The following is a 25961-nucleotide window of genomic DNA, read 5'->3' as shown; positions in this document are numbered from 1 at the left end:
ATTCGGGCTGAGAGGAAGGGTCTGACACCCTCAGTGGTTTTGGGGCCGGACAAATCGGCGCTGGGGGCGGGGCTGAGGAGCGGGTTTTGATGGGGGAGGGGCCGAGGGCGGCACCGAGGACGCTGCCAGGCCGGGGGTGGTGCCGAGAACGGAGTCGGGGGTGGAGCCACGGGCGGGGGCAGGCTGGTCGGTACCGTGGGCGGGGCCGGTGACTGACTGTGGGCGGTTCCGGGGGCGGGGTCGGGGGGGGCGGGGTCGGGCTGGGGACAGTTCCGTGGGCGGGGTCGGAGCCGGGCTGCAGGCGGCTCTGTGGGCGGGCCTGAGGGCGGGGTCGGCCTGGCGCGGCCCTGAGGCCGGCAGGGAGCGCCGCCTAGGGCCGGGCGAGGCGGGTCCGGGGTGGCGCCGCGCCCGCGGGGCTCCGGGGCGGGCCGGCGGGTGGCGCCGGGGGTTCAGGTGTTGCGGCGGTTCCACGTCGCCAGGCGGTCCGCGGGCTGGAGCGGACGGAGCTCGGCCCGCCGCTTGCGTGAGCCGCCGGCTCTTCGGCTCCCGGAGGCCATGGCGGGGCCGGGCCCCGGGGACCCGGACGAGCAGTACGATTTCCTGTTCAAGCTGGTGCTGGTGGGCGACGCGAGCGTGGGCAAGACGTGCGTGGTGCAGCGCTTCAAAACGGGCGCCTTCTCGGAGCGCCAGGGCAGCACCATCGGCGTCGACTTCACCATGAAGACGCTGGAGCTCCAGGGCAAGCGGGTCAAGGTGGGCGGCCGGCGCGGGCCCGGAGGGCGCTCCCTTCGCAGGCGGGGCGGGGCCAGGGGTCTGCGGACACCGGCGACCCTTTTCCTTCTCCTTTCCCTTTCTCCTGTCGCAGCGGGCCTGGGCCTTGGGGTCTGGACTGGGGGTGGGGGGCGAGGGAGTGGAGGCGGAGGCGGAGGCCGTGCCCTCCCCAGCTCACACCTGGGGGGACTTTGCTCCGAAATAACTTGGCGGCGGAAGGCAGCCTGGAGTAGTCCGTTCTGCAGCAGGTAGGAGCGGAGAGCCCCGGGGAGCGGGGGACGGGCCCTGCCCCAGCGGCGGAAGCCCCCAGCTTGGCCCTCTGGTGGGGAACCCGGCCAGATAAACGACACCCCCACCCCACCCTCACGACTAGGAGGGGTCAGGAAGTAGTCGCTATTAGCACCGGAGGGCCAGAACTTTTTGTCAGAATTTCCGGCCTGGCCACGCCTCCTCTCTGCAGTCTCTTTGTGGACCTGGTGGTGGAACCTTACTCGACCAGGGCCAGCTGGGTCCCCTCCCCCAGCTGGAGTTCGATAGAAACTGAAAACTTCTCAGATACCGGAAGGTGGGGGAGAGGACCAAGCTTTGGCAATGGCTCCGAATAGAAACAGCAGGATGTGGTTGCCACAGTGTCCTGGCATTGGTTTGATAAGTAATACTTGTGATGAATGAAATCAGAGTTTCCTAACTAGTTGTCAGTCGTCCCTAATCGAGTAGGAGACCCTGGACAGGACAGAGGACTGTTCCTGCTCTCAGAAACACTCAGTGACTTTACTGAACTGCACTGTTCAGAAATCATTTGCGTTTTTGCATGGTTTTGAGTCCACATGATCTTCAGGACAAGTCTGAAGAGCACAGGGCAGGGGCCGCACAGGACAGAGGCCAGGGCGATGGGAGTCACTTGAGCCCTGATGGGCTGTGTGCTCTGCCTCTCCTGGTGGCTGTAGGCCTGCTCATTGTTGCCTTTGGCCAGGATACTTAACTCTTTGTTTCTGTAAAATTGGGATAATTTCTGGGTGTTGCCTCTCTCCTGCCCCACCGTGGAGAAAAAAGTAAGTCAACTGTCTTTACACATGACCATAGTGCTTCTAGATCAGATGTGACTGGGGAGCAGAAACTCTTGCCTGAAGGGTTTTTTACAGTCTTCTGGGTCTCTGTGTGTTTTGGTCTCTTTGCGATGGAAAAGAGCAAGGTGCAGGCAGGCAGCTTTGAGTCACTGGGTATCACCCCTTTGGAGCAGGTGGCAAGGGAAGGGCTGGGATGGGTGGAGTGTGTCCATGGATGAATTTGTGCCCTGTGATAATGCCAGCAGCCGCAGGGAAAGTGGAGTGTGAAAATATAGGCATAAAGAGCAGTGGCGTCCTTCTCCAAAGTTGTTGGCCTGCGCCTGGAGTATTGGTGGTGGCCCAGTGCTGACGGTGGTCAGGGAGGGAGCAGTGTTCCTGTTTACCTGTCGAGATAACAGCCTGTGCCCAGCGGAACCCAGGGTGTACTGTGCACCCACGCACAGGTTATGCAACCCAGCGCCGGGCAGTTCATTTTTTTCTTTTCCTTATGGTCACCTCCAGATAGTCCTCCTTAGGTGGCAGCCTGTTGGGCCTGGGAGCAGAAGAGCTATGTAGGTATGGCAACACCTTCCTGAGAGGCTGTTGTGAGCCGGCTGTTTTAAATTGTGTTCTCTGCTGACTGGAGGGTATTGTTAACCCCAGCTCATACAGGAAGGGTTTGTGCTGGGGCACAGAGCTAGAAAGTGACAGAGGTAGGAATTTTTTCCCCCAGTTTTTCTGACTCCAAAGCATTGAGGCCTTTCCCTTACAGCAGATTGCTTCTTAGAATCTGATTGTTTGGAATGGGAAAGCCTTTGGCAATTATTTACCCCCTCATTTTGCAGTCTGGGAAATCTGAAGCCCAGTCTGCTGAAGAGGCTCAGAATTAAAACTGAGCAGCAGTGGAACTTAAGGGGACACTGTCCAAGTTAGGATTTCTGAGGTCTGTTTCCTTATCTGTAAAATACCTCTGAGGTGTCTTCCAGCTTTGTGACTTTTTTAAGTCGGGTTTGTTTGACGTTTAATTTACACACAGTAAACTTTGCCCATTTTAGGAGTACAGATCTGTGAATTTGACAAACATATACAGACATGTAACCACGACCAAAATGAAGATAGAAAATATTTCCATCAACCCAGAAAGCTCCTTGTGCTCTTTTATAGCGAGTTCCCTCCTTTCACCCCATCCCCTGGCAACCACTGATCTGTTTTCTGTCCCTGTAGTTTCAGCAATGTGATTTTAACTGGAACCCTTGATGAAGCAGATTTTATTGTTGTTGTTTCTGCAGAAAGCAAGTGCACATCAGAGATTTAGTTTAAAACCTTCCCAGGGCCTGTCCTTGGTCCAGCAAGCATCCAGTCTTGTCTCCTAAATCTCCTCTCCCTGTAGTGCTTTACAGTGAGGCTGGGTTTTGTTAGAGCAGGAGGAACTTAAAGGTAGTCACCTGGTGGTTTCCAGCTCCGCCGAGCTTAGAGGTACTGTGGAGTGAGGGGAAGGCTAAGAGGGTGGAGGTTCAGAAGGGCTTTATCTAGCTTCCCAGCCAGTGAGAGCAGTACTGCTTTTCTCTAGTTGTATATTGAAGTTCCACTTGTTATTTGACTAAAGACTTATCTAAAAAACAAAATTTTGAAAATCACAGAACTAATTAAGTTCCTTTATTTCTATAGTAACTTCCCGTTGCAACTAGAATAACATCCAGACTCCTTACCTGAAGAGATGGGTCCCTGTCTGCCTCTCTGATTTCATCCCCCTCACTCTGCCCCTCACTCCCTGCTCTCACTAGCCCTTCTGTCCCTTAGACATGCCAGCACATTCCTGCCTCAGGACCTTTGCATCTGTTCCCTGGCCTGTCATTCTCTGCCCCTAGATCCCTGTGGAAACACTGCTTCATTATTCACGTCCCAACGCAAATACTACCTCTTCAGAGAGGCCTTCCCTGATCTTCCAGGCCATCTATCTTGTTAATCTAGTGTGTCTGGTCATAGCACTTAATCAGGATTCGAAATTACCTGGTTTGTTTGTTTCTGTAGAAGGTAAGCTCCTTGACACAGGGATCCAGTTGTCCAGTGTCAGATGCAATGGAGTTCAGTACATGCCTGTTAATTGGCACCAGGTGACTTGGTTCTCTATAAAAAACAGCTGAGGCCAAGATAAGTGAAGTGACTGGCTTACCTGAGTTGCAAGTCAGTGGCAAAACTAGGATTTGAACCCAGGGTCCAGCTGGCTCTTCAGCCCAGTGCTCATTTTTACACTTGACCACCTTTCTGATTCACTCTGAGTTCATAAAGATGATCCTGAGATTTTGAAGGTTAATGAACCTAGGACGTTATGCAGTTATGGCCATTGTACTCTCTGAGAGAAGAATGTGGACTTCGGCATTTTAGAAAGATTTTCAGTAATAAACATTGATACCCAAAGAGTTTCAGGGTATTTTTCAGTTAACCAGAACATTTAGATAGCTCTAAACAGCTCACATATGCTTCTGTGCTAGTTAGTAAGGCTTCGTATATGGCGATCAGTTTCTGCACCCTTGTGGATTCATTTAACTGTGGCTACAAACCTGGACTTAAAGGGCGAATCAGTGTGCGCCTAGATTCCCCGTCTGACCGTGGAGGTTCTGATGATGCTGGGTTCGGAGTCTGAAGGTCTGGGCCTTACTTCCAACCCTGCCACAACCATGGGCGATTTGCTTCCCCCTTAGCCTTCCTTTCCTGTGAAATGGGACTAATGATCTTTGCCCTGCCTGCCTGTTAGGGTTGCTGGGAAACTATGGACGTGCTTAAAATAGTTAAAAATTTCCTTGACATATTTTTGAAAAGATAATCCATTCACATGGTTCAAATTTTAAATTTTCAAAGACTTAAAAGGGTATAACAGTAAAAAGTCCTCCTCCCAGGTTTTCCCCAAGTCACCTGATGCCCTCTAGGAAGCAGCAGTCAGTGTTACCCACTTCTTGTTCATCCCCAAAGTGCTGTTGTAGGTAACAAGGACTGGAATATAAACAAATGTAAGGATTTATTATATTACTGCTGCTGTTACCATTTTTCTCCCTATATTGGGCAGATTGTGTCTGAATTTGCCCCCCCCCCATCCCTCACTCCTCCCCACCTCACTGTCCCCCAGGAAATCTCAGCTGGTTCTAAATCCTTAAAACACTCTGACCGCTCCTCTACTCACTCTTATCTGGGACAGCATAGAGGACTGTTATGTAAACCCGTTTTTGCAGATCACTAGGCATCCGGGCCTCTGGTCCAGCGCAGAGGCGGCCTTGTGGAACTGTACCCCCTCTTTCAGCCTTCGTCAGGCTTGCTGCCTGCTTGTTGGGGATGCTGCCAGGTCTCTCCTTCACAGAGGTAAAGTCTGTGCCTTTGGGCCTGGGCCTCCAGATTTCAGCACCTTTGGCCTTGGCCCTGCAAGTTATCTTTGTTTTTGTAGTTGCTACTGGCACTTCCAAAAGAGGGGGCAGGGCAGGTAAAAGGAAATGGTTTCTTCCTAATGTTTGTGCTCTCAGTCCTTCTGGTTAAGGGTTTCGCTTTGCTCATGTTCTTCTATAAATCAGTTTGACTTTTTTCAGTTTTGGTCAGAAATAGCAAAAAGACTCAGATAAGAGAGAAGTTCTAGGTCGTGCTGGTTGTCTGAAGAAATCTGTTCTTGATACCATTGACAAGCATCCTCGATGCAAAATAAACCTTGCCTCCCGAGGTTCGTTACAGTCCTGAGGCGGCTTGTGGAGTGGGGACACATGGAAGGAGGGCCAGCTCTAGAACTGTAAGCACCAGCTTAAAATCTTGTCTTTGCCATGTGGTACCTCGGGTATATGACATCACCTCTTCTCATCTGTTTTACCTGTAAAACCTCTACCTGTGAGGACTTGGCCCGTCATGTATCATCACCAGATGGGAGCTGATGTTGGCATGTAACTGCCTGATGGGAGAGTGGTGTGAGGAGTCAGGAGCTTGGTTTCTCAGCCTGGTTGCCCTGCTGACCGTGAACAAGTCACTTAACCTATCTGTCACCTCATCGGTAAAGTGAAGAAAATAATACCTGTTTTACCTGCCCATGTAGGGTTTTCCGTGTAAGAAAAGGTGAGAGATAGGCCCCATGTGGCTATGCTAGCTCAGGAAGATCTGGGCAGTGACTCTTAACTGATCACAGGAAGATGGACTTGCACGAGGCCTTAGCACCTTCAGGTTCCATGCAGTGACTTGGTGACCACGTGTCTGCTTTCCTCGCTTTCATTTCTTTGGTCGTGAAGCCCTTCTAGGTTTTCTTTACCTCCCACTGGCCTCTGTGTAGCGCTGTGCCTATGGTTGGCCCTTTCGGAGGCCTCATGCTGTGTGGTCTCCCTGGGGTGCTTTGGGCATTAGGAATTCCTAGAGTCCAGCAGCAGTAGGAAGAGCAGCTCCCCCCACACGTGTGCGTGTCTTAGTGGTTTTCATCACTGTCTCACATGTTGTTCCGTCTGATCCTCACAGCCCCTGTGGGAGACAGCCCCATTCACAGAGGAGGAAGTGAAGGCCTGCGTGTGGCTAAGTCTGAACCAGAGCCACGCCCTTCGGCTCCTGGTGCTTTCTTCCTCACCGCTGTGTCGCGCCTTCCACCACTGCTGGCAAACACACGCACGCACAAACCAGCAGACAATAAAACTTGGCCGATTCAACTCGAGGCATTCTACATCACTTGCATTTTACATTTTGATTAGCAGTATGATATCTGTTCTAAAGCTAGGTGCTTATTAAATGAGGAAATCCTTATTAATTCAGATTAATTGGGGGAAGCATTGGAAATGGCCAGTGTGAATATCAGAAAAAGCCCATCTTCTAGATTGCTCTATGAAATGCTGTTTTATTGTTCACATGGCAACAGAAACTAACCAAATGAGGTTAGAAAATGGACCTCTCTAACCTGTTTTGAGTTAATGAATAAGGGCCATTTATCATTAATAGCTGCTATCTAGATACCCTTAAAATATGTTCTCCTCTACTCAAACATCACTCTGCCTTGCAAACCTCCCTTTCCTGGACTGGAAAAAGGCAAACTTAATTCAAGATGAGGTGCGCGAGCATCTCTTCTTAGAGATTTTCAAGCATGTTCACAAGTGATCATGGTTACACCATTTCAAATATGGAGTGTGGCCAGAAAGTAATGTGACTGGTGTTTTAAAATAGCAACCGAGAATGCAAACATGTAGATGGCTGCTGTCCCTTTCAGAGTCATCTCCTTGAGAAACTGTATATGTATTTCCCAAAGTTTCATCAGCTGTGATGCTCCTTTCAGAATCATCTTCACAACCTGCGGCTCTTTCTTTTGGCAGGTCTTTCAGGGGTGGAGTTGATGATTAAAAACAGCCACAGGGTCACTGGAGTGTCAGCAGTGCTTTGGTCCAAAATGAGGTCTGGCTGTAGAATAACAGTTGTGGTTCATGCCAGGCCAGGGGGTTTGCCCGCAAGCCCTGAAGGCAATGCCGGTTTGTGTTGGTCAGTGACAGGTCATTGGAGCAAGTGTACTGCCTCCTGAGGTGACTGCTTTTTAAGGGGACAAGGTGCATCTTGACTTGAGAGGCCTAAAAGTTCGACCTCCGGCTGACAGCATGAGGGCTGGGGGGTCATTTCTCTCCTCCTGTCAGTTTCCTTGTCTGTTCTGTGAGGCTGTCAGACTATGTGATCTCTGGAGCCTCTCCTGGCCTGAGCAGTCTATCATCCTCTGAAAATAGTTTCTTGTCATTTCAAGCCAGATCATCTTCACGCCCACCATTTTCATGTGAAATCACACTTGTTTATTTATTTAGCTAACTAACTGGCCAGCCCCAAATCAGGTATTTTTAAAATTAAAAATATTCTGTTTTTTTTTTCTTGAATTTTAACTGTGTATGGGTATACAAGTAGTGGATGCTTTCATGACCAAAGAAATGGGTCATAGTTGTCAGAATGAACTTCAGTTTGCTAGCTATGAATTGTTAATATCTGCCATGTTTATAATACGGAGGAAATACACAGGGGAAAAAGTCAATTTTATGAAATACTTGAAAATTCTATGAAATACATAGAAAAAATCAGGTTTTTTCCTTTTTAAATTATTTTTATCAAAATAATCCATGTGTCTAAAAGCAGCAGTTTCTTATCCCCCAGCCCCAACACCTCAGTTTTGTTATTGTAATTCCAAGGTAAATACCTCAGTGTAAACTGACTCTACAGTTTTCTTTAGGTTATTCTCCCCAAAATAAGCCTTCGACGGGTTGGCCGCATGAGTGAGTGAGCCCAGTGGAGATGGGGAGCCACGCCTGAGCAGGGGTTGGGGGGGGCTGGGTGCATCGGTCTCTCGAGGCTCTGCTGGCACAGCAGCTCCAGGCGGTTCATGCAAGAGCTGAGGGCACCCAGCAAAGAGCCACAGAGGGTGAAATGAATGTGAGGTGAAAAAGGAGACCTTATGGGAGCTCAGGGGTCCTCTGCGGCTGGGAGGGAGCGGTGATGGACGGAAGGCCCTCGTGCTTTGAGCCTGTTTGCTGTGCATTTTTGTATCTACATGTGCACATCAACAGGTTATTATTTTGCTTTACCTGAGTTGGCTTTACCTGACTATTCTATCTAAAGTAGCACTCCACCAAGTTCCTTTAAAAAAATGTATTCCACATACCAAAAAATTTCTCTGCTTAAAGTGTACAGGTTAGTGTGTTTTTTGTATACTGACAGTCATGCAGCCATCATCACAATCAATTTTAGAATATTTTCCTCATTCCCAAAAGAATCTCATACTTCTCAGTAGTCACTCCCATCCCCCCCGGCCCCTGGCAATCATTGCTCTCTGTTCTGCGCCTGTAGATTGGCCTATTGTGGACATTTTATGTAAATGAAATTGTATAACTTGGTGGTGTCTGTGTCTGGCTTCTCTCACTAAACGTAATGTTTTCAAGGTCCAAGTTACTTTTTATCCTTTACTTGCCTTGTTTTGTTTTTTTTTTCTAGTACCTACCCCAGATCACACTTACTCGTCTGTTCCTGTTTGCTGCCCTCCTCCCCATGCACTTGGGGAGAAAGCGAGCTCTTTTGGGCTTGGACTTTGTCTTACACACCAACGCACTGGCTACACTAGCACTGTGCCTGCGCTCGGCACTGCTTTTCCCTGTTAGTCACTGAATGACCGAATGAATGAATGAATGAGGACACTCTAGTCACTGCTCAGTGACTGACTTTCCACTAGAAAGTGTGCCCTGGCTTGCCCTTTGTTGGATTGATTAGCTCTCTTCCATGTTGACCTCTAGTAATTTGGGAATATATATATGCTATTTTTGCTCATCTTACTAAATTTTAAATGCACGTTTAAACAGTCTAGGATTGGGATCTGTTTCTTCCACCTGAAGACAAGAACCTCGCACACTTCTGCCTCCCTCCTTGTGCCCCCACAAATCCCACAAAATCATCTGGGATTTGAGTTCCAAATTGTTTTTAATTTTTTAACATTATCCATTAACAGTTATTTAGACTTAAGTCTAAGTTTATTTTTTTTGTTTACTGTTCTTTATTTCTTTGATTCATTTTCATTTTGTCTGAATTTTTCCTCAAGTGATTCTTACAGAAAGAACCTGTAACTGATGAGCTTTTAGTAATCACATATCCAAAATTAACTTTATTTCTCCTCACATGGATGTTAGCTTGGGTCGGAATAAAATCTAATCTTCCTCAGGACGTTGAAGATTTGGAACTGTAGTCCTAAAGCACCCAGCACTGCTGCTGATATGAAGTCTGATTCTAGTTGAATTATTGTTTGTCATTAACTCGCTTTTTCTTTTTGGAAGCATTTAGGTTTTTAAAAAAATTATTTCTGAAGTTCTGAAATCTTACCATAATGTGTCTAAGAGTAGAATATTTTTTCACTCATTTGCTCTGAACTTGGTAGGTGTAATCAATACGAAAATTCCTATATTCCTAAAGCTCTGGAGAATTTTATTTTATTTCTTTGATTAGCTCCTTCGTGTCATTTTCGCTATTCTCTCTTCTGGTGGTTGTACAGGACAGGTGCTGGAACTTAGGGACCTGCCCTCCACATCTCTTACCTCTTCCTCCGTCTTAACAGCTGTTGCTATGTCGGGCTGTGTGTGGACCTCTGGGTTCCACGCTGCTTTACTTTTCTCTTCTGATATTCAGTCCTTCTCTTGGTTTTGTTATTTTGACAATTACATTCTTAGTTTCCAAGGGTTCTAGTTGATTTTCTTTCCTGTCAACAGTGTTTTCCTTCTGAGGATATCGTTAATACCCTTTCATTTCATTTTCACCAGTTTCACTCTACAAAAAATCCCAAACACATAGGAAAGTTGAGAGGGTGGTGCAGCGAACCCCTCTGTGTCCGTCACCTGGGTTCAACAGCTGTTCACGTTTTACTGTGTTTGCTTTCTTTCTACATACATGATATAAATTATTTTTTATTTCAAAGTAAGTTGCAGACATTGTGCTGCACCCTGAATACCTCAGCATGCAGCTTTTAAGAATAAGGATTGTAAGAATAAGCACAGAGCCTTTGTCACACCTAAGCAAATTCATGTTTTTGTAGTAGCGTGTATGGTCTGGTCCCTTTTTGCTTCCCCACGTCCCCCCACGTGACTGCTACACTCCCCCAACCCGCAGTGCATCATGCTGTCCATGCTTTGCGTTTGCTTAGCATGCCTCGTTGGTCTTTTGGTCCAGAGCACCACCACCTCACTTTTTTAACAAAAATGACATTGAGTTACTATTATTATTTTATTTTTTATTATTTTTAAATTTTATTTATTTAAATTTTTAAAAGATGACCAGTAAGGGGATCTTAACCCTTGACTTGGTGTTGTCAGCACCATGCTCACCTAGTGAGCTAACTGGCCATGCCTATATGGGATCTGAACCCATGGCCTTGGTGTTATCAGCACCACACTCTCCCGAGTGAGCCATGGGCCAGCCCCATTATTATTTTTTTTTTGAAGAGTCTCGTTCTGGTTTTGTCTTACAGTTTCCACATGGTGCCTTTTTTTTTTTTTTTTTTTTCTTGCATTTCCAACAAATTTTTTTTTTTAAAAATTTTATTTTATCGATATACATTGTGGCTGATTATTGCTCCCCATCACCAAAACCTCCCTCCCTTCTCCCTACCCCCCTCCCCCCCAACAATGTCCTTTTTGTTTGCTTGTCGTATCAACTTCAAGTAATTGTGGTTGTTATATCTTCTTCCCCCCCGTTTTGTGTGTGTGTGTGTGTGTGTGTGTGTGTGTGTGAATTTATATATTAATTTTTAGCTCCCACCAATAAGTGAGAACATGTGGTATTTCTCTTTCTGTGCCTGACTTGTTTCACTTAATATAATTCTCTCGAGGTCCATCCATGTTGTTGCAAATGGCAGTATTTCATTCGTTTTTATAGCTGAGTAGTATTCCATTGTGTAGATGTACCACATTTTCCGTATCCACTCATCTGATGATGGACATTTGGGCTGGTTCCAACTCTTGGCTATTGTAAAGAGTGCTGCGATGAACATTGGGGAACAGGTATACCTTCGACTTGATGATTTCCATTCCTCTGGGTATATTCCCAACAGTGAGATAGCTGGGTCGTATGGTAGATCTATCTGCAATTGTTTGAGGAACTTCCATACCATTTTCCATAGAGGCTGCACCATTTTGCAGTCCCACCAACAATGTATGAGAGTTCCTTTTTCTCCGCAACCTCGCCAGCATTTATCGTTCAGAGTCTTTTGGATTTTAGCCATCCTAACTGGGGTTAGATGGTATCTCAATGTGGTTTTGATTTGCATTTCCCAGATGCTGAGTGATGTTGAGCATTTTTTCATATGTCTGTTGGCCATTTGTATATCTTCCTTAGAGAAATGCCTACTTAGCTCTTTTGCCCATTTTTTAATTGGGTTGCTTGTTTTCTTCTTGTAAAGTTGTTTGAGTTCCTTATATATTCTGGATATTAATCCTTTGTCAGATGTATATTTTGCAAATATTTTCTCCCACTCTGTTGGTTGTCTTTTAACTCTGTTAATTGTTTCTTTTGCTGTGCAGAAGCTTTTTAGTTTGATATAATCCCATTTGTTTATTTTTCCTTTGGTTGCCCGTGCTTTTGGGGTCATATTCATGAAGTCTGTGTCCAGTCCTATTTCCTGAAGTGTTTCTCCTATGTTTTCTTTAAGAAGTTTTATTGTTTCAGGGTGTATATTTAAATCCTTAATCCATTTTGAGTTGATTTTAGTATACAGTGAGAGGTATGGATCTAGTTTCATTCTCCTGCATATGGATATCCAGTTATCCCAGCACCACATGGTGCCTTTTCACTGGCCCCTTTAGCCTTATGTTTCCTGTAAGCTGGCGGTTAAGTTTGAGGCAGAGGAGCCTCAGCCTTTCCCGCAGGAACGTGCCTGGGTAACCGTGCCGCATCCTCAGTCACGTGGCCCTCGAGGCCAGGCTCCCCACGTGTGGGGCCATACTTGATCTCGTGGTCAGGGTGGTTGCCACCAGATTTCTCCATTTCTATTTATTTTTAAAGATTCTTCTTTGCCCTTTTATTTTTGGAGGCTGGCCGGCGTGGAAATCCAAACCCTGCCCGTTGGTGTTACCACCACTGTGCTTAACTGATGGAGCCAACCCTCTTTGCCTGTTGACTTTGTGTTTTGGGGTATTGTGTTAAGAGCCACGGCCTCGAAGCTGACCTTCTGTCTGGAGCAGGTGCAAGTGGAAACAGGATTACAAGGGAGATCGCCTGAAACCTAGAGGGTGCTCTGCCGAGTTAGGTATGGCTGTTGGCTGGAAGTCAGGGCAGGATTGTCCATTCATTCTGTAAGTACGCACGCTCTCCTGGGCACTGTTTTAGGCACCAAAGAGGAAAAGGTGAATTAGAGGCTGTTACCATTCTTCGGGGGCTCACCTCTGGCTGGGGAACAGATGTGTAAGCAGGTGCCTAGCATGCAGTGCTGTAATGCCATTGCTGTAGTGGCTGGGAGCTCTCTGCCAGCAACTGGACCACATGGAGCAACAAGTGCATGGGTGTTTATTGTGGTGAAAGCAGACTGTCAACAGTTAGGACTGCTCCTGCAATGCAGGGCCATGCGGCTGCCGTGGAGGTGCGCCAGGTGCTGGGGGAGCACCGAGGGTGCTGCAGGCCGGGCTCCCAGGGCCACAGAGTCACGAGGCTTGAGTGAGGCCCTGGAAGAGAAGCAAGATATCTGTGATGAGGAGAGAAGAAAGAACGAAGCCATAGAGGCAGGCGGGTGGAAGTGTAGCTGGAGCATGGGGAGCTGAGACCAGGGAAGGTTCCCGGGGCCAGCCTGCTGATCAGCAGCAGGTGTGAGTTGTGTCCTGAGGACCCTGGGAGAGGCCTGCGAGCCCCTTCAGGGAGGGGCTGAGGGAGGGTTCCAGGCCAGTTCGGCCACTCTCCATGACCAGAGGAGCAGGGCTCAGGGGGGACAGCTTGGGGAGAGCTCAGTTTGGGACCTGTGGCATCTGAGCCCCCTGTAGGCCAGTCCTGCTGCTGAGGAATTTTGGAAAAAGAGAAGCTTGGTGTGTAAGGGAATTCCTGTAGAGGCTGTGAGGGTCGAGGAAGTCAGAACTTGCAGCCACGACTGAGAATGCTGTCGTTGCTTTCTGAAAGCCTTTGCTGACAGGTGTGGTCGCCACGAGGAGCTTACAGTCCCCCTGTCTTCCTGGCCAAGCAGTGGCTGCCTGAGCCGGGCTGAGTTGACTTGGAGGGCTCCTGCACCGTGCTTTGGTCTGGTAACCCTTGTGTTTTTTTGGGTGGCAGCTGGGTGGGCCCTGGAGGAAGCACCTTGGCTGCAAGGGAAGAAGAGGGAGCCGGCAGCAGCCCCTTGCAGGTGGCTGAGGTAGGACTCACTGGCCAGAGGCCAGGGCCCCTTCCCACACTGCATCTTCTTCCCATCAGAACTGTTCAGGAGGGGGTTTGATTCCTGCAGGATGTGTCAGTCGCCAGTGCAGTGTATTGAAAGTAATTTTTATGTGCTCGTGGAGGAATCGCGTACCCAGTAGAGGGCATGGGGTTGCAGAGCTGGACAGACCTTGGCTGGACTTTCCTATGATCCCTCATATGTAAAAAGTCACAAGGCTGACCTTCTGGGGTTCTCATGGGGTGAAGCGGCCGGGCAGGAAGTGCTAACAGTGCTTGGTGCCCAGCAGAGCCTGCGTTCCCGGTTTATGGGGCCCTCTGGTCCCTGCTCCCTCCGGGCACATGAAATGGGGCTGGTCACTGTCCTTCCCGGGCCACTGGGGAGGAAGCAGACTGCGAGGAGCTGATGTGACCGTCCTTACATACGCAGCTGGTGATTCACTCTGCGTTGCTGATGAGCCTGCCCAGGGGAGCTGCCTTGTAAGTGGGGACAGAGAAAGTCATCTCTGTTTAGGGGATGGGTGGAGTTTGGGGCTCAGGAGTCTGTCGCAAACCCTCGCTGCCCCACCGCCGAGGACACCTCTTGCCTGCCTCACAGGGAGCTGCACTCAGGTCTGCCGTCCTGCCCCAGGCCCATGTCGCTGGCTCAGTGTGCATTCACAGTGCCTTTCTCGGCCTCACATGGATCTGTCCATGCACCTGGCTGCCCACAGGGTGGCGGGGCTGTGCCTTTAACCAGTTACTGTACTGGAGGTTTGGCAAGTCTGTGGTGTTTTGCAGTGCTGCTGCTCACAGCGCTCATTTCTTGGTCTATGGGTTGTTGAGAATGAGGCACAGCCACAGGAATGACAGCAGCTGTTGGGCTGGGGGCTGGGCTGGGGGCTGGCTCACAAACTGCACTGTCTGGTTTGACTCACCACACGATGAAAAATAGCTCAGAAACTTGTATTTGGGTCAGTCTGACCAGTTTTCAGAGTTTGCCCTCAGAACTTTTCCAAGGTCCTTTCCTAACATGAAGAAGCAGGAAACTTTCCACTGCCTGCCTGGTGTCAGGAGAAAGACTGTTCGAGGCACAGGACTTGGAATTGAACTTCCAGTGGCACTTTTAATAAGCAGGATTGATTTCCCACTGGGACACATATGGACTTGCTTGACGGGAACATTAACCACTAATCCCTGGAAAGCAGCGTTCAGCCCCGTGGCACCAGCCTGCATACCAGGACTGTCCCCAGTGGACTCCTAATTTGTTGAGGGCCTACTCTGTGCCAGGAACGTGCTTGTTATTGATGGTACAAAGGAATAAGGGTCTCTGCCTGCAAGAGAACCACCCTTGATGACAAGAGACAGCTAATCAGGAGTCACACACGACAGCTCTGGGCCAATTCTCTCTTAAGGCCCATTTTGTTTAGCCTACAGAATGGTGATTTTTAAAACAAAAATTTTTATGTATGTATGTATGTATGTATGTGTATATTTTTAGCTCACACTTATGAGTGAGATCATGTGGTATTTCTCTTTCTGTGCCTGGCTTATTTAACTTAACATAACTTTCTCCAAGCTCATCCATGCTGCAGCCAGTGGCAGGATTTCACTCTTTCCTACAGCTTAGCGGTGTTCTGTAGTATCTGTGCCGGTTTGTTTTTATTGAATTTGCTTTAGGTGGGATATGCTTTTCTTTCTTTCTTTCTTTTTTTTTTTTTTTTTGTGGGGATATGCTTTTCTGATTGCCACTGGATTGCACGAATGCCATCATCCTGCCGTATCTGGGGTCCCCTGCCTAGCCCCCAGAGCTTCTTAGAGGGATGTTTGGCTTAGATGGATACCAGACTGTGATGTTTGCTGTTGCAGAGGCAGGAGCAAAGGGCTAAGGGAGCATGAAGGAAAGAGGAATCAATCTGCTCAGGGCTAGGGCACAGGCCTCTGGTGTCAGGGAAGCTGTGGTGACCACGTGACTTTTGAGCTGGGGTCTTGAGGTTTGTGAGTTTTGAGCTTAGGGTCCTGGGGTCCTGAGGGACAGCATCTAAAGGTGAAGCAAGTGCAGTCTACCCCAGAAAAGGAGGCAGCAGTGACAGCAATGCTCATCACGGTGCAGAGACCCAGAGGGATAGTGTAAACTCGGAGTTGTTAGGTGTGCAGCTTAGAAAAGAAAATAAGCCTCGTCCCTCATCCAGACTGTGCCTCCCAGACTGAGCCCTCTGTCCATCACAAGGTAAAAGAAGGGCCTGAAACCCTTCTTTTAAAAGAAACCCAAACCCAAAAGAAGGGCCTTGCTGTCTTGAAATCCCCAGCCCCCCCCCATTTGAAACTTATCCGACTGACCCTTGCTGAGTGGGAGAGGAGGAGCAGTGCCCTTTCTGAGCAGCATGCCCTGGGATCTCTTTTTCTTCCTAACTGGGCCTCCTCCATACCCAGTGGGTACAGCAGAAGCCTCTGGACTTCACTTCTGATGTCAGCAGCCTGGAGAATTTCCCCTAAAGTTGGATTGTAAGACAAGAAAGCCTGTCTGGGAAAGGTTAGAGAAGCTGGTGGTGTGCCAGGTGGGTGGGCTTGAAGATAACACACACACGTGTGCACACATGCACACAGACACACACAGGGCAACGTTCCTATGGGTGGTCAAGTGAGTGTGCACGTGCAGGTGGAGAGCTGGGGGGAACAGGGGGGTCGGGCAGTGGTTTAAATTTGGCAGATGTTCTCAGTGGTTTAAGGTTGATCGGGTACTCCAGGCAGTGAAAAACAACTTTGGCCTTGTCAGTATGCAAATCACCCAGCCCTAGCTGGGGCCTGGAGTCAGCTCAGATAAATGGGAGACCAGGTGCAGGTGACAGGCTCTCAGGGCAGAAACGTCCCTCCAAGTTGTGTTTATGTTGAGCACCTGCTACCTGCCAGCACGATGCTGGGTGCCAGGAAGACAGCAGAGAACACACTGACACATCCCCTACCTGTGTGGAACTCATGCAAGGGAGAGACAGCGTTAAGTGCATGTACATGTGTGTGCATGCGTGTGTGAGTTGTGTCGGGCGGGGAACTGCCCTGAAGAAAAATAAATTGGAGTCAGAAGATTGGATGGAGCTGCTTTTTTCAGAAAGGTGGCCATTGGGTACAAAACTATGCTGTCTACACTGAGTGAATCACTGTGCAGTATGTGCATGTATTGAAACAACACACTGTGCCCCACAAATATGCACAAGTACGTGTTAAAATAAAAAAATTAGAAAAGAGAAAGGTGGTCATGAAAGGCCTCTCAGCAGAGGTGATATTTGAGTGTTGACTGGAGTGAACCAGGAGGTGCAGTGTGTGAGTTGTTTGGGAGAAGGTTTTAGGCAGGGCACGGGCCTTGCCACAGAGCCTGACAGTCCTCAAGGAGGTGGCTGCAGCTGCAGTGACAGCAGGTAAAGGCAGACCATGTGGGCTCCTTCACCTGATCCTGTGGACTTGGGGGTTGCCACCCAGGGGCGGAGAGCAGACCTGTTGCAGGACCTTAGTGCTGGTTTAGAAGCTGCACACGGGCCGCTGTGGGGAGTATGGACTGCAGGTGCGAGGGGACACCTGGAGACAGGTCTGAGGTTGCTTTTGTCAACCTTGGTGACAGGCTGGGTGGCGGTGAGAAGTGGAGAGGAGGTGGGCACAAGCAAGGGCAGACACAGCGGGGACCCAGTGCTGAGGCAGAGAGACAGGTGGCTGGAACCCAGCGTCCTGCGCCACGTGCCCTCCTCTTTTCACTCTGCTTTGAATGTGTGAGTGGTCATGTCTCTGCCTCACAGTCTTTGCACTTGGTCTTTTTTGTTCTTTTGGTGGCTGGCCACCTTGACCTTTGGACTTGCTCTTCTGTCTCCCTGGAATGCACCTCTCCCAGGCATCTGCACACTTCCTAGTCTTTCTTTCTTCAAATCTCTACTCAACAGTGACCGTCCTATCTAAAATATCACCCCTCCCCATGCTTCCTGAGTCTTCCCCTGCCTGTTTTTTTCCATCTCATCACTATCTAGTATACTTACTATTTTTATTGCTTATTTTATGATAAATATTTTTATTTTATATATTTACATATGAGTAAATATATTTTGTGGTAAGTATAAATACTTATCATTAATTTTATCGCTTACTATTTATCTTACTTGGCATCTGTCTCCTGCACTAGGCTGTAAGCTTGATCGTGGGAGTTTATGTCTATTATTTGTTCTGGTATCTCTGATACCTAGAACACGTAGTAGGTACTTAGTAAGTACTTGTTGAAGGATTGAATAAATATGTTATTAAGTGCTGTTCACAGCTAAGCTGTGTAATATGCTGTCATTATTTTTTATTTCCTGTTTTCCTCTAGTTTTTCCTGGCAGTAGTGATCATCTTGTTTTGTTTAGGTGTGTCTGTATTTACCAGTGATTATCTCAAACTCTCCTTTGGTTGGTATAAGTCTCCTGTCAATATGTCCAACGTGTCATATAACTGTCATTTCACTGCCTTGTTTTCTTTCAGTTTCCTCTTCTTGAAGACATCTCTGTTACAGCTTTAATTTTCTACTTTAATTTTCTTGTGGTTATATTTTGTAAGAGTTGAAATTTATTAAGACTTATTTTATGGCCCCAGCATATGGCTTGTCTTGGTGAACATTACATGTCCACTTGAAAAAAACGTACTACTCTCCATAGCTGGGTGTAGTGTTCTAGGACTGTCCATGGGGTCAGTAGTGTCATTCAGGTATTCTTTGTCCGTGTTGATTTTTTTTGACTACTTGCTCTATCAATTACTGAGAGAGGGGTGTTGTGGATTTATTTCTCACTTTAGTTATGTCAGTTTTTCCTTCATGAAATCTAAAGCTCTGTTATTAGGTGCATACATGTTTAGTATCATTATGTCATTCTGATAAATTGCCCCATTTGTCATTATGAAATGTCTTATTATCTCTTGTAATTCTTCGTTTGGAAGTCTACTTAGTCTGATATTACTATATCATCATTATTTTATCTTTGCCTACTTTTTGTATACTATATATATGTATGTATATATGTTATTTTCTTTCATTCCTTTACCTGTTTGTATCTTCATAGTTAAAGTTTGGTAGACAGCATATAGTTGGTCTTGCCTTTTTTCAGTCTCACAATCGGGCTTTTGATCAGAGTGTTTAGTGAATTTATACTTACCGTAATTATTGGTATGGTTGAGTTGAAGCCTACCGTTTGCTATTTGTTTCCTATTTGTCTCTTGTTTTTTGTTCCTTTGTTCCTTTCCCACTTTATTTTGGTTTCGTTAAAATTTTTAACGAAAATTTTATTGCCAGTTTATTTCTCTTACTGGTTGATACAGGGCTAGCAATATGCATCTTGAACTTAGAAAGTCTCTTCAGAGGCAGTATTGTACCACTTCATTCTTCACAACAGACACTTAAACCGTTCTCATTTCTCACTCCACCTCTGATATTTCACGTTTGCAGTTCACAAACGTAGTAACCGTGAACACTGTAATTCTCTCATCTTCCCTTTTCATGCTATTATTGTCATATCTTTTATTTCTAATATGTTATAAACCCCACCTTACAGTCGTTATTTATAAATTCACAGTCTTATAAAAAATTACAAGAAGAAAAAAATAGTATTTTATATCTATCCACTTATTTACCATTCTGGTGCTTCTCATTTTTTGTAGATCTGAGTGTCTGTGTAGTGTTATCATTGTCAGACTGAAGAATGTCTTTTAGCATTTCTTGTAGTGCAGGCCTTCCAGGGAACTTCTTTCTACTTTCTTTTCTTTTCTTTCTTTGTCATTTTGTTTTTTCTTTGTTATTCTTCTCCACGTTCTTTCATCTGAAAATACCCTTATTTCACCCTCTCTTGGGGGATAATTTTGTTTGATATAGACTTGAGTGTTGCGAGTTTTCTCTCTCAACACTTTTTTTCTTTTTAAGCATTTTCCAGCATTGTCTTCTTGCCTCAATCATTTCTGATGAGAAGTTATTTGTCATTTGTATTGTTTTTCCCCTATATGTAGTATGTCTTCTTATTTCTGGATGCTTTCCAGATTTTCTCCTTTATTTTTGTTTTTTACTAGTTTGGCTATGATCTGCCATGGTATATTTTGTATTTCTTCTGATTGGGATTTGCTGAGCTTCTTGGGTCTTTAAGCCAGTATGTTTTATCAAATTTGGAGGTTTTTCAGCCATTTAAAAAAATATTTCTCCCCTGTTATCACTATCTTCTCCTTTTGGAAATGCAATTATATGAACATGAGACAGTTTGATACTGTCCTGCAGATCCCTGTGATTTTATTCATTTTCTTCAATCTTTTTTCCCTTCTCCTTCAGATTAATTTTTCTTGATTTTTCTTCACGTTCACTGATTCTTTTTTTCTGATACCTATAATCTGCTGTTAAGGTCATGCAGTGAATTTTCTCATTTATTATACTTTTAAGTTCTAGAATTGCCACTCCTTTTTTAATGTTGTTAAAATAATTTCCATTTCTCTGCCAAAATTCCTTTTGTCCATTCATTATGATCACATTTTCTTTTAATTCTTTGAACATACTTTTCTTTAATTTTCTGAACATCTTTAAAATAACTGCTTTAAAGATTTTGCTAAATCCAAAATTTGCTACATCCGATGTCAGTGTCTATTGTCTGCTTTTTTCCTTTTCTGTCGTTCATGTTTTCCTGTTTCTTTGCATGTTTAGCAGTTTTTGATTGTGTAGTGGAAATTGTGGTTGATAATTTATAGAGACTATTCTGTTATCCTCTTTTGAGATGTGTTGAGTTTTGTCCTAGTAGTCAATTCACTTACTGGCTGATCACCTTGAACTTGTGTAGGCTTGTTTTACATTTTGTTAGGGCAGTTATGTGAAAGCCTAAGGTGTTTCCTTAGCCTCTCTAACATGGCAGAACTCAGCCTCCAAACTCAAGGCTCATGTTAGGTCTTGTTTTTAGGCTTTGTTAGGAAAGGTCTGTGGAGACCTTACTCCAAGCATGGTCTTCATTCATAGAACACAAGCTTTCTGATGACTCAGCTCCATATTTGGGGTGCTAACAAGGCACTAATGAAGCCTCTTCACTGTGTCTGGATTGGAACTTCAGCATCTCCCAGACTGCTCAACCTCTATCTCTGGTCTGTTCTCAACCCTGGAGGGGCCACTTTCTGGTAAGATCCTGGTAGTCTTACCTTATCCCCCTTAGTCAAGGACTCACTAGGGTGCTGCACATAGACTTTCTGGCTCCCCTATGAATGGTTCCTCATTCCATTCACATCAGCTGCTCTAGCCCTGCCCCCTGGGATTCCCACCCACAGTCCAGGCTCTCCTGGTTCCAGAGCCAGTAATCTCTACCTGGAACTAGCACCCTCCTGGCCTAGGCACACAGGAGGTCCAGGTCTGCCCCTGGCCCTGTGTGGTGTCCATTCTTCTAGACTGCTGCTTCTAAAGGAAGCCTGGGGAGTTCCTCACACACATGGGCACCTCTTTTCCAAAACTCATGTCCTTGGGGGCTTATTAGAGGGCATTAGCAGGTATTTGTTAATTGAAGACATGGGCAGCAAGAGACCCCAAGCTCCTTGCTTGGCTAGGCAGGGTCAGTGGATGAAAACTGCCTGGTGCTTTAAGGCCACGTGGGAGGACTCAGCCCTTCACCTGCCCAGGCACTCACTGCCACAGCCCCTCACCACCAGGCTCTGGTCATTAGAGAACCCTAATGTTGGAGGAGCCTCACGCCAGGTACAGGGCACATATGGGGGAGGCACCTGAATGTGTACCCCGGCCAGACTTGCAACACACCTAGAGCTCGCTCTTCAACTGAGAGCTGCTGAGCAATTCTGGGTCAGTGTTCCTGGCAGTGAGCCCAGTGTTTAGGGAAGGAGGCCCCATGGAGGGCCTGGGCCAGTTCAGAATACATACCTTGTCCTTCCTCCCCCTTTCCCTGGGGACCCTAGAGAGCCAAGACAGAGCTGCCCACCTTCCCTCTGCATCCTCCATCCTCCTTTCTTCTCAAAGTTGGGCCACCGAGTTGCTTTCTAAGGGCTCAGAAGGCCTCTCTCTCTGTGTCTGCCTTCGAGTCCAGTGGAGCCACAGGTCTGGTGTGGGTCTGTGGGGTTGCTTTACCTGTCCCCATGCTTGGCCCACACCCCTGGGCTCACTGAGCCCCCCTGTTTCTTCAGCTGCAGATCTGGGACACAGCTGGCCAGGAGCGGTTCCGCACCATCACCCAGAGCTACTACCGCAGTGCCAATGGGGCCATCCTGGCATACGACATCACCAAGAGGAGCTCCTTCCTGTCTGTGCCCCACTGGATTGAGGACGTGAGGAAGTACGCGGGCTCCAACATTGTGCAGCTGCTGATCGGTGAGCTGGGGGGTGGGGCGCAGCAGGACAGAGTCCTCAGGGGGTCACGACTCCGGTCTCTCTGTCTCTGCCTCTCCTTTTTATTTTTATTTTTTAAAAGTAAAAAAAAAATTTAAATTAAAAAAATTTTTATTGTAACAGTTGATTGTACATATCTGTGGGATACAGGGTTGAATGTCAATACCTATGTGCAATGTGATGCTCAAACCAGGATAATTAGTATATTCAACATTATGCAATGTAATCGTTTCTCATGGCTCTTTACCAATTCCTCCCTTTCTCCTTTTTAAATACAGACAAAGCCTGAGAGCAGAGAGGAGCTGAGCTTGGTCAGGCAGGAACTGAGCCAGAGTTTGAACCACAATCTTGTAAATTCCAATCCTGCTAGTTACTTATAAAGTTATGTTCAAGATGGGAATTAGAGGAAAGAAGAAAGGGAGTTAAAAAATGTACTCTGCAGTTCCCATGCATCTGCACAGTGGTCAGCATCATGTCAGTCTCCACATTTGACAGGGGATGGAGTGAAGCTCAGAACAGTGGAGTAATGTATCCAAGTCACACAGCCTGTGAGCATACAGACATGGGACTTGAGTTCAGTTCTGCTGACCATGATTCTGTGACTTGCTGTGTCAGGCTACACTGCAGAACAGGGACACTCCGTCACTTGTGTGCCTCAGAATCACTCAGAAGAGCTTGTTGAAGTGCAGGTGTAGGGCCTTGCCTGCAGAGCCTCCCATTTGGAAGGGCCGGGTGGGGCCCATGATGTGCATTTCTAACAAGTTCCCAGGTGACGCCCATGTTGCTGGTCCAGGTATCCCACTCTGGAACCTCTGCTCTGTTTTCCCTTTTCCTCCTACATAAATTTCCCAGACCTGGGCTCAAGAAGCTTTTTAGCATTTGTGTGGTTTCTGAGGTCCTTCCCCCAACAGTCAGGCTGATTCTTCTGACTCAAATGCACAGGTGGGGCCTGGATGCTGCTCCGGCTGGGAAGAGGGTAGCTGGAAGTTCCTTGCAGCCTGCCCGGACAGGGGTGTGGGGGCTCCTGATTGCAGTAGCACTGCCCTTGTGGGAACAGAACGCTATTTACCTGGCCCAACCACTTCCCTTTTATCAAGGACATTTCTAAAAAGGGTTCTATTAGCATTTTATACAGCTACAAAAATAGAACAGTACAATGAACTCCCAGGGGCTTATCACCCAGCTTCAGCAATTAGTGACTCCTCTTGCCCTCGTCACCTCCCTTCCCTTGTATTATTCTGAGGAAAATATCAGACACCAAACGATTACATCTGTAAATATTCCAGTGTGAATCTGTAAAAGATTCACTTAAAAATATATATATATAAATATATATATAAATAATACTATTTTCTTTTTTTTTTTTTTTTTTAAAAAAGATGACCGGTAAGGGGATCTCAACCCTTGGCTTGGTGTTGTCAGCACCATGCTCAGCCAGTGAGCAAACCGGCCATCCTTATATAGGATCCGAACCCGTGGCCTTGGTGTTATCAGCACTGCACTCTACCGAGTGAGCCACGGGCCGGCCCTTAAATAATACTATTTTCACATCTGAAAATATTGACATTTCCTTAACAGTATCAAAAAGCTGGTCTGTGTGCAGATATATAATTGCTCATAAACGTTATGTGTTTTTATTTCCCGTTTGTTGAAATCAGGATCTAAGTAAGTTCCACACATTGAAATTGGTTGCTGCATTGTTTAAAGTTTCCCAGGAAATTTTAAATCTTTATAGACTCTTATATTATTTTTATCTTCCCTATAACCACATTACAAAAGTCGACTACTTAGAGATTTTAAAAAATTCTTCCAGAAATTGGGTCAAGGAGCAGTTTCACAGATTATTTAGAATGTAACGAAAACAAGTCACACCTTATAGGAGGAGCCAAAGGTGTGCTCTTGGGTAAAGTGGTAAAATAATCAAAAACCACAGTCTTACAGAGAATAAAAAAATTCTGAAGGAAAATAGGAGAGAGTAAATAATAAGCATAATAAAAAAGTTTTGACCACAAAAAAACGAGCAGCACCAGACTTCTTTATCGAGCTCGGCATCCGTGGTGTGCCTGCCACGTGCCAGCTGTTTCCACGTTTGTTGTCTCGGTTCCTCGCTACTCTGCTCTCTTATGCTGAATGTGGCACAATGAGCGGGGAAACCGAGACACAGAGATGGAGTGACTCACCCAGCAGTCAAACAGCAAGTTGCAGGACGCTGGAGTTGCAACCCAGGTCTTCTCCCAGTTCTGAAGTACCATGTTCTTTTCACCAAACTCTCCTGCTTCTAAATCTTAGAAAGAAGCAATAAAATATATAAGCCCCTGGCAAAGCTAAAAAAGAGAAAGCAAAATGAGGGACTGAAGGACAGAAACACTTTAAAATAAAAAAGTTTTTTTTTGAGGAAGGTGCATGACCATAGCCGACTGTGTGGATTTGTAGCTGGCAGCGAGAGTGGGTGATGTCAGGGTTGTCCCCCTGTCCTGCCAGGTGGGGCCAGGCTTACCTGGCACCTGCGGGCCTCACTGTGCTGCACCCTGCCTTTCTCCGCAGGGAACAAGTCGGACCTCAGCGAGCTCCGGGAGGTCCCCCTGGCCGAGGCACAGAGCCTGGCCGAGCACTACGACATCCTGTGTGCCATTGAGACATCTGCCAAGGACTCAAGCAACGTGGAGGAGGCGTTCACAAGGGTGGCCACGGAGCTCATCATGAGGCACGGGGGCCCCATGTTCAGCGAGAAGAGCACTGACCACATCCAGCTGGACAGCAAAGACATCGGAGAGAGCTGGGGCTGTGGGTGCTGACGGGGGGCAGGGCAGGTGGGCCGGGGCCTCCCACCTCCTCTCTCTCTCTGGCCCGCCAAGCCCAGCCCTCCAGAGCCACCCTCCAGGGCTCCAGCAAGTCTAGAGCAGCGGGGCAGTGTCCTGGAGCCACACCTCCTTGTCCTGGAAGCTCATTGGGAAGGCTCCCCTAGAGGAAGGGAGGAGCGGGGACCTCCTGCAGGAGGCCTGTTGGCCCAGGGCGGGTGTGGGACCTGTCCTGCCAGCCAGGATCCCTTAGGATTCCTCCACGTTCTTCATATTCCAAGACTGGCCTGAGTGCCCTGCCAGTGTGGGCTGCAGTGGGGGGCTGGAACATGCTCACCTGGCACACATCCTAGTCCTGCCTGTGTCCTACCTTGAGATTGCATCGGCTGTGGCAGCAGGTTCCTGCTTTCTAGGGATGGGGCTGGTGCCCTGGGTTCTTCCAGGTCATTCCAGGGCCTTCATATGTAGCAGCAGAGAGCAAGAGGCACAGACCCACAGACTCAGGGCCACCCAGGGCAAGCCTGGGCTCCTTCCTGGCGAGGAACCTGCCTCCTTCCTTCACTGCCCGCTCCAGGCTCTCTGACCCTCCTCGAGGCCTGGCTGGCTGCCTTATCAAGACCACTCGAGTTTCCTGGTTTCCCGTGTAGCTTCTCATTTTCATCGGCACCATGAGGGGTCATGGCCCACAAATGTGGGGACTGTCTGCTAGCTTGGGGCCCAAAGTCCTGCCACTCAGGCTGCAAATGGGGCCCAAAGTCCTGGGGCCCAAAGTCCTGGGGCCCAAAGTCCTGCCACTCGGCACTGCATCCGGCTCTTAGAAGTCTGGGGGGCTGGGGAGGGGGTAGGAAGATGGACATTGCAGGTGAAAGTGGAAGCTCACATCCCTGAGGTCTGAGAGGGACCCGCAGGTCACCCAGCCTTGTCCTGTGCACAGAAATCCTTCCTGCCACATTCAGGAGCAGCTGCTCCCCCAGTCTAGCTTACAGAGTTTCCCCCAAAAGAGCCAACGCCCTGGGGGTCTTTGGCCTGGCCGTTTTCACTTTCCTGGGTCCTTGACTGCCTCAACCTGCACAGGGTGCTGAGATTGGGAAGGCAAAAGGGAGGGGTCTTGGAAAACAGCACTGTCATCTTGTCATCTTGGTGTGTGGCTCA

The 25961-nt window shown here is 47.5% G+C and overlaps 1 protein-coding gene across 3 annotated transcripts; it reads left to right on the top strand.

Annotated features, from left to right (window-relative positions):
• The first annotated feature begins 435 nt into the window (after nucleotides 1–435).
• On the top strand, nucleotides 436–25438 carry RAB43 (RAB43, member RAS oncogene family). Of its 3 annotated transcripts, none has more exons than XM_063114805.1 (3): nucleotides 436–753; nucleotides 21816–21993; nucleotides 24556–25438. In XM_063114805.1, exons 1-3 carry the CDS (start codon nucleotides 556–558, stop codon nucleotides 24804–24806), a joined length of 627 nt encoding a protein of 208 aa, XP_062970875.1. In that variant the 5' UTR covers nucleotides 436–555; the 3' UTR covers nucleotides 24807–25438. The 3 variants fall into 3 exon arrangements, with proteins under 3 accessions (XP_062970875.1, XP_062970874.1, XP_062970876.1); XM_063114804.1 differs by having other exon boundaries at nucleotides 21810–21993; XM_063114806.1 differs by lacking the exon at nucleotides 24556–25438 and having other exon boundaries at nucleotides 436–739; nucleotides 21810–21946.
• The last annotated feature ends 523 nt before the right edge of the window (nucleotides 25439–25961 follow it).

Source organism: Cynocephalus volans, chromosome 11 (assembly GCF_027409185.1).
Source record: "Cynocephalus volans isolate mCynVol1 chromosome 11, mCynVol1.pri, whole genome shotgun sequence".
NCBI classification, from domain to species: Eukaryota; Metazoa; Chordata; class Mammalia; order Dermoptera; family Cynocephalidae; genus Cynocephalus; species Cynocephalus volans.
This window is presented reverse-complemented; position numbering and strand designations above follow the sequence as displayed.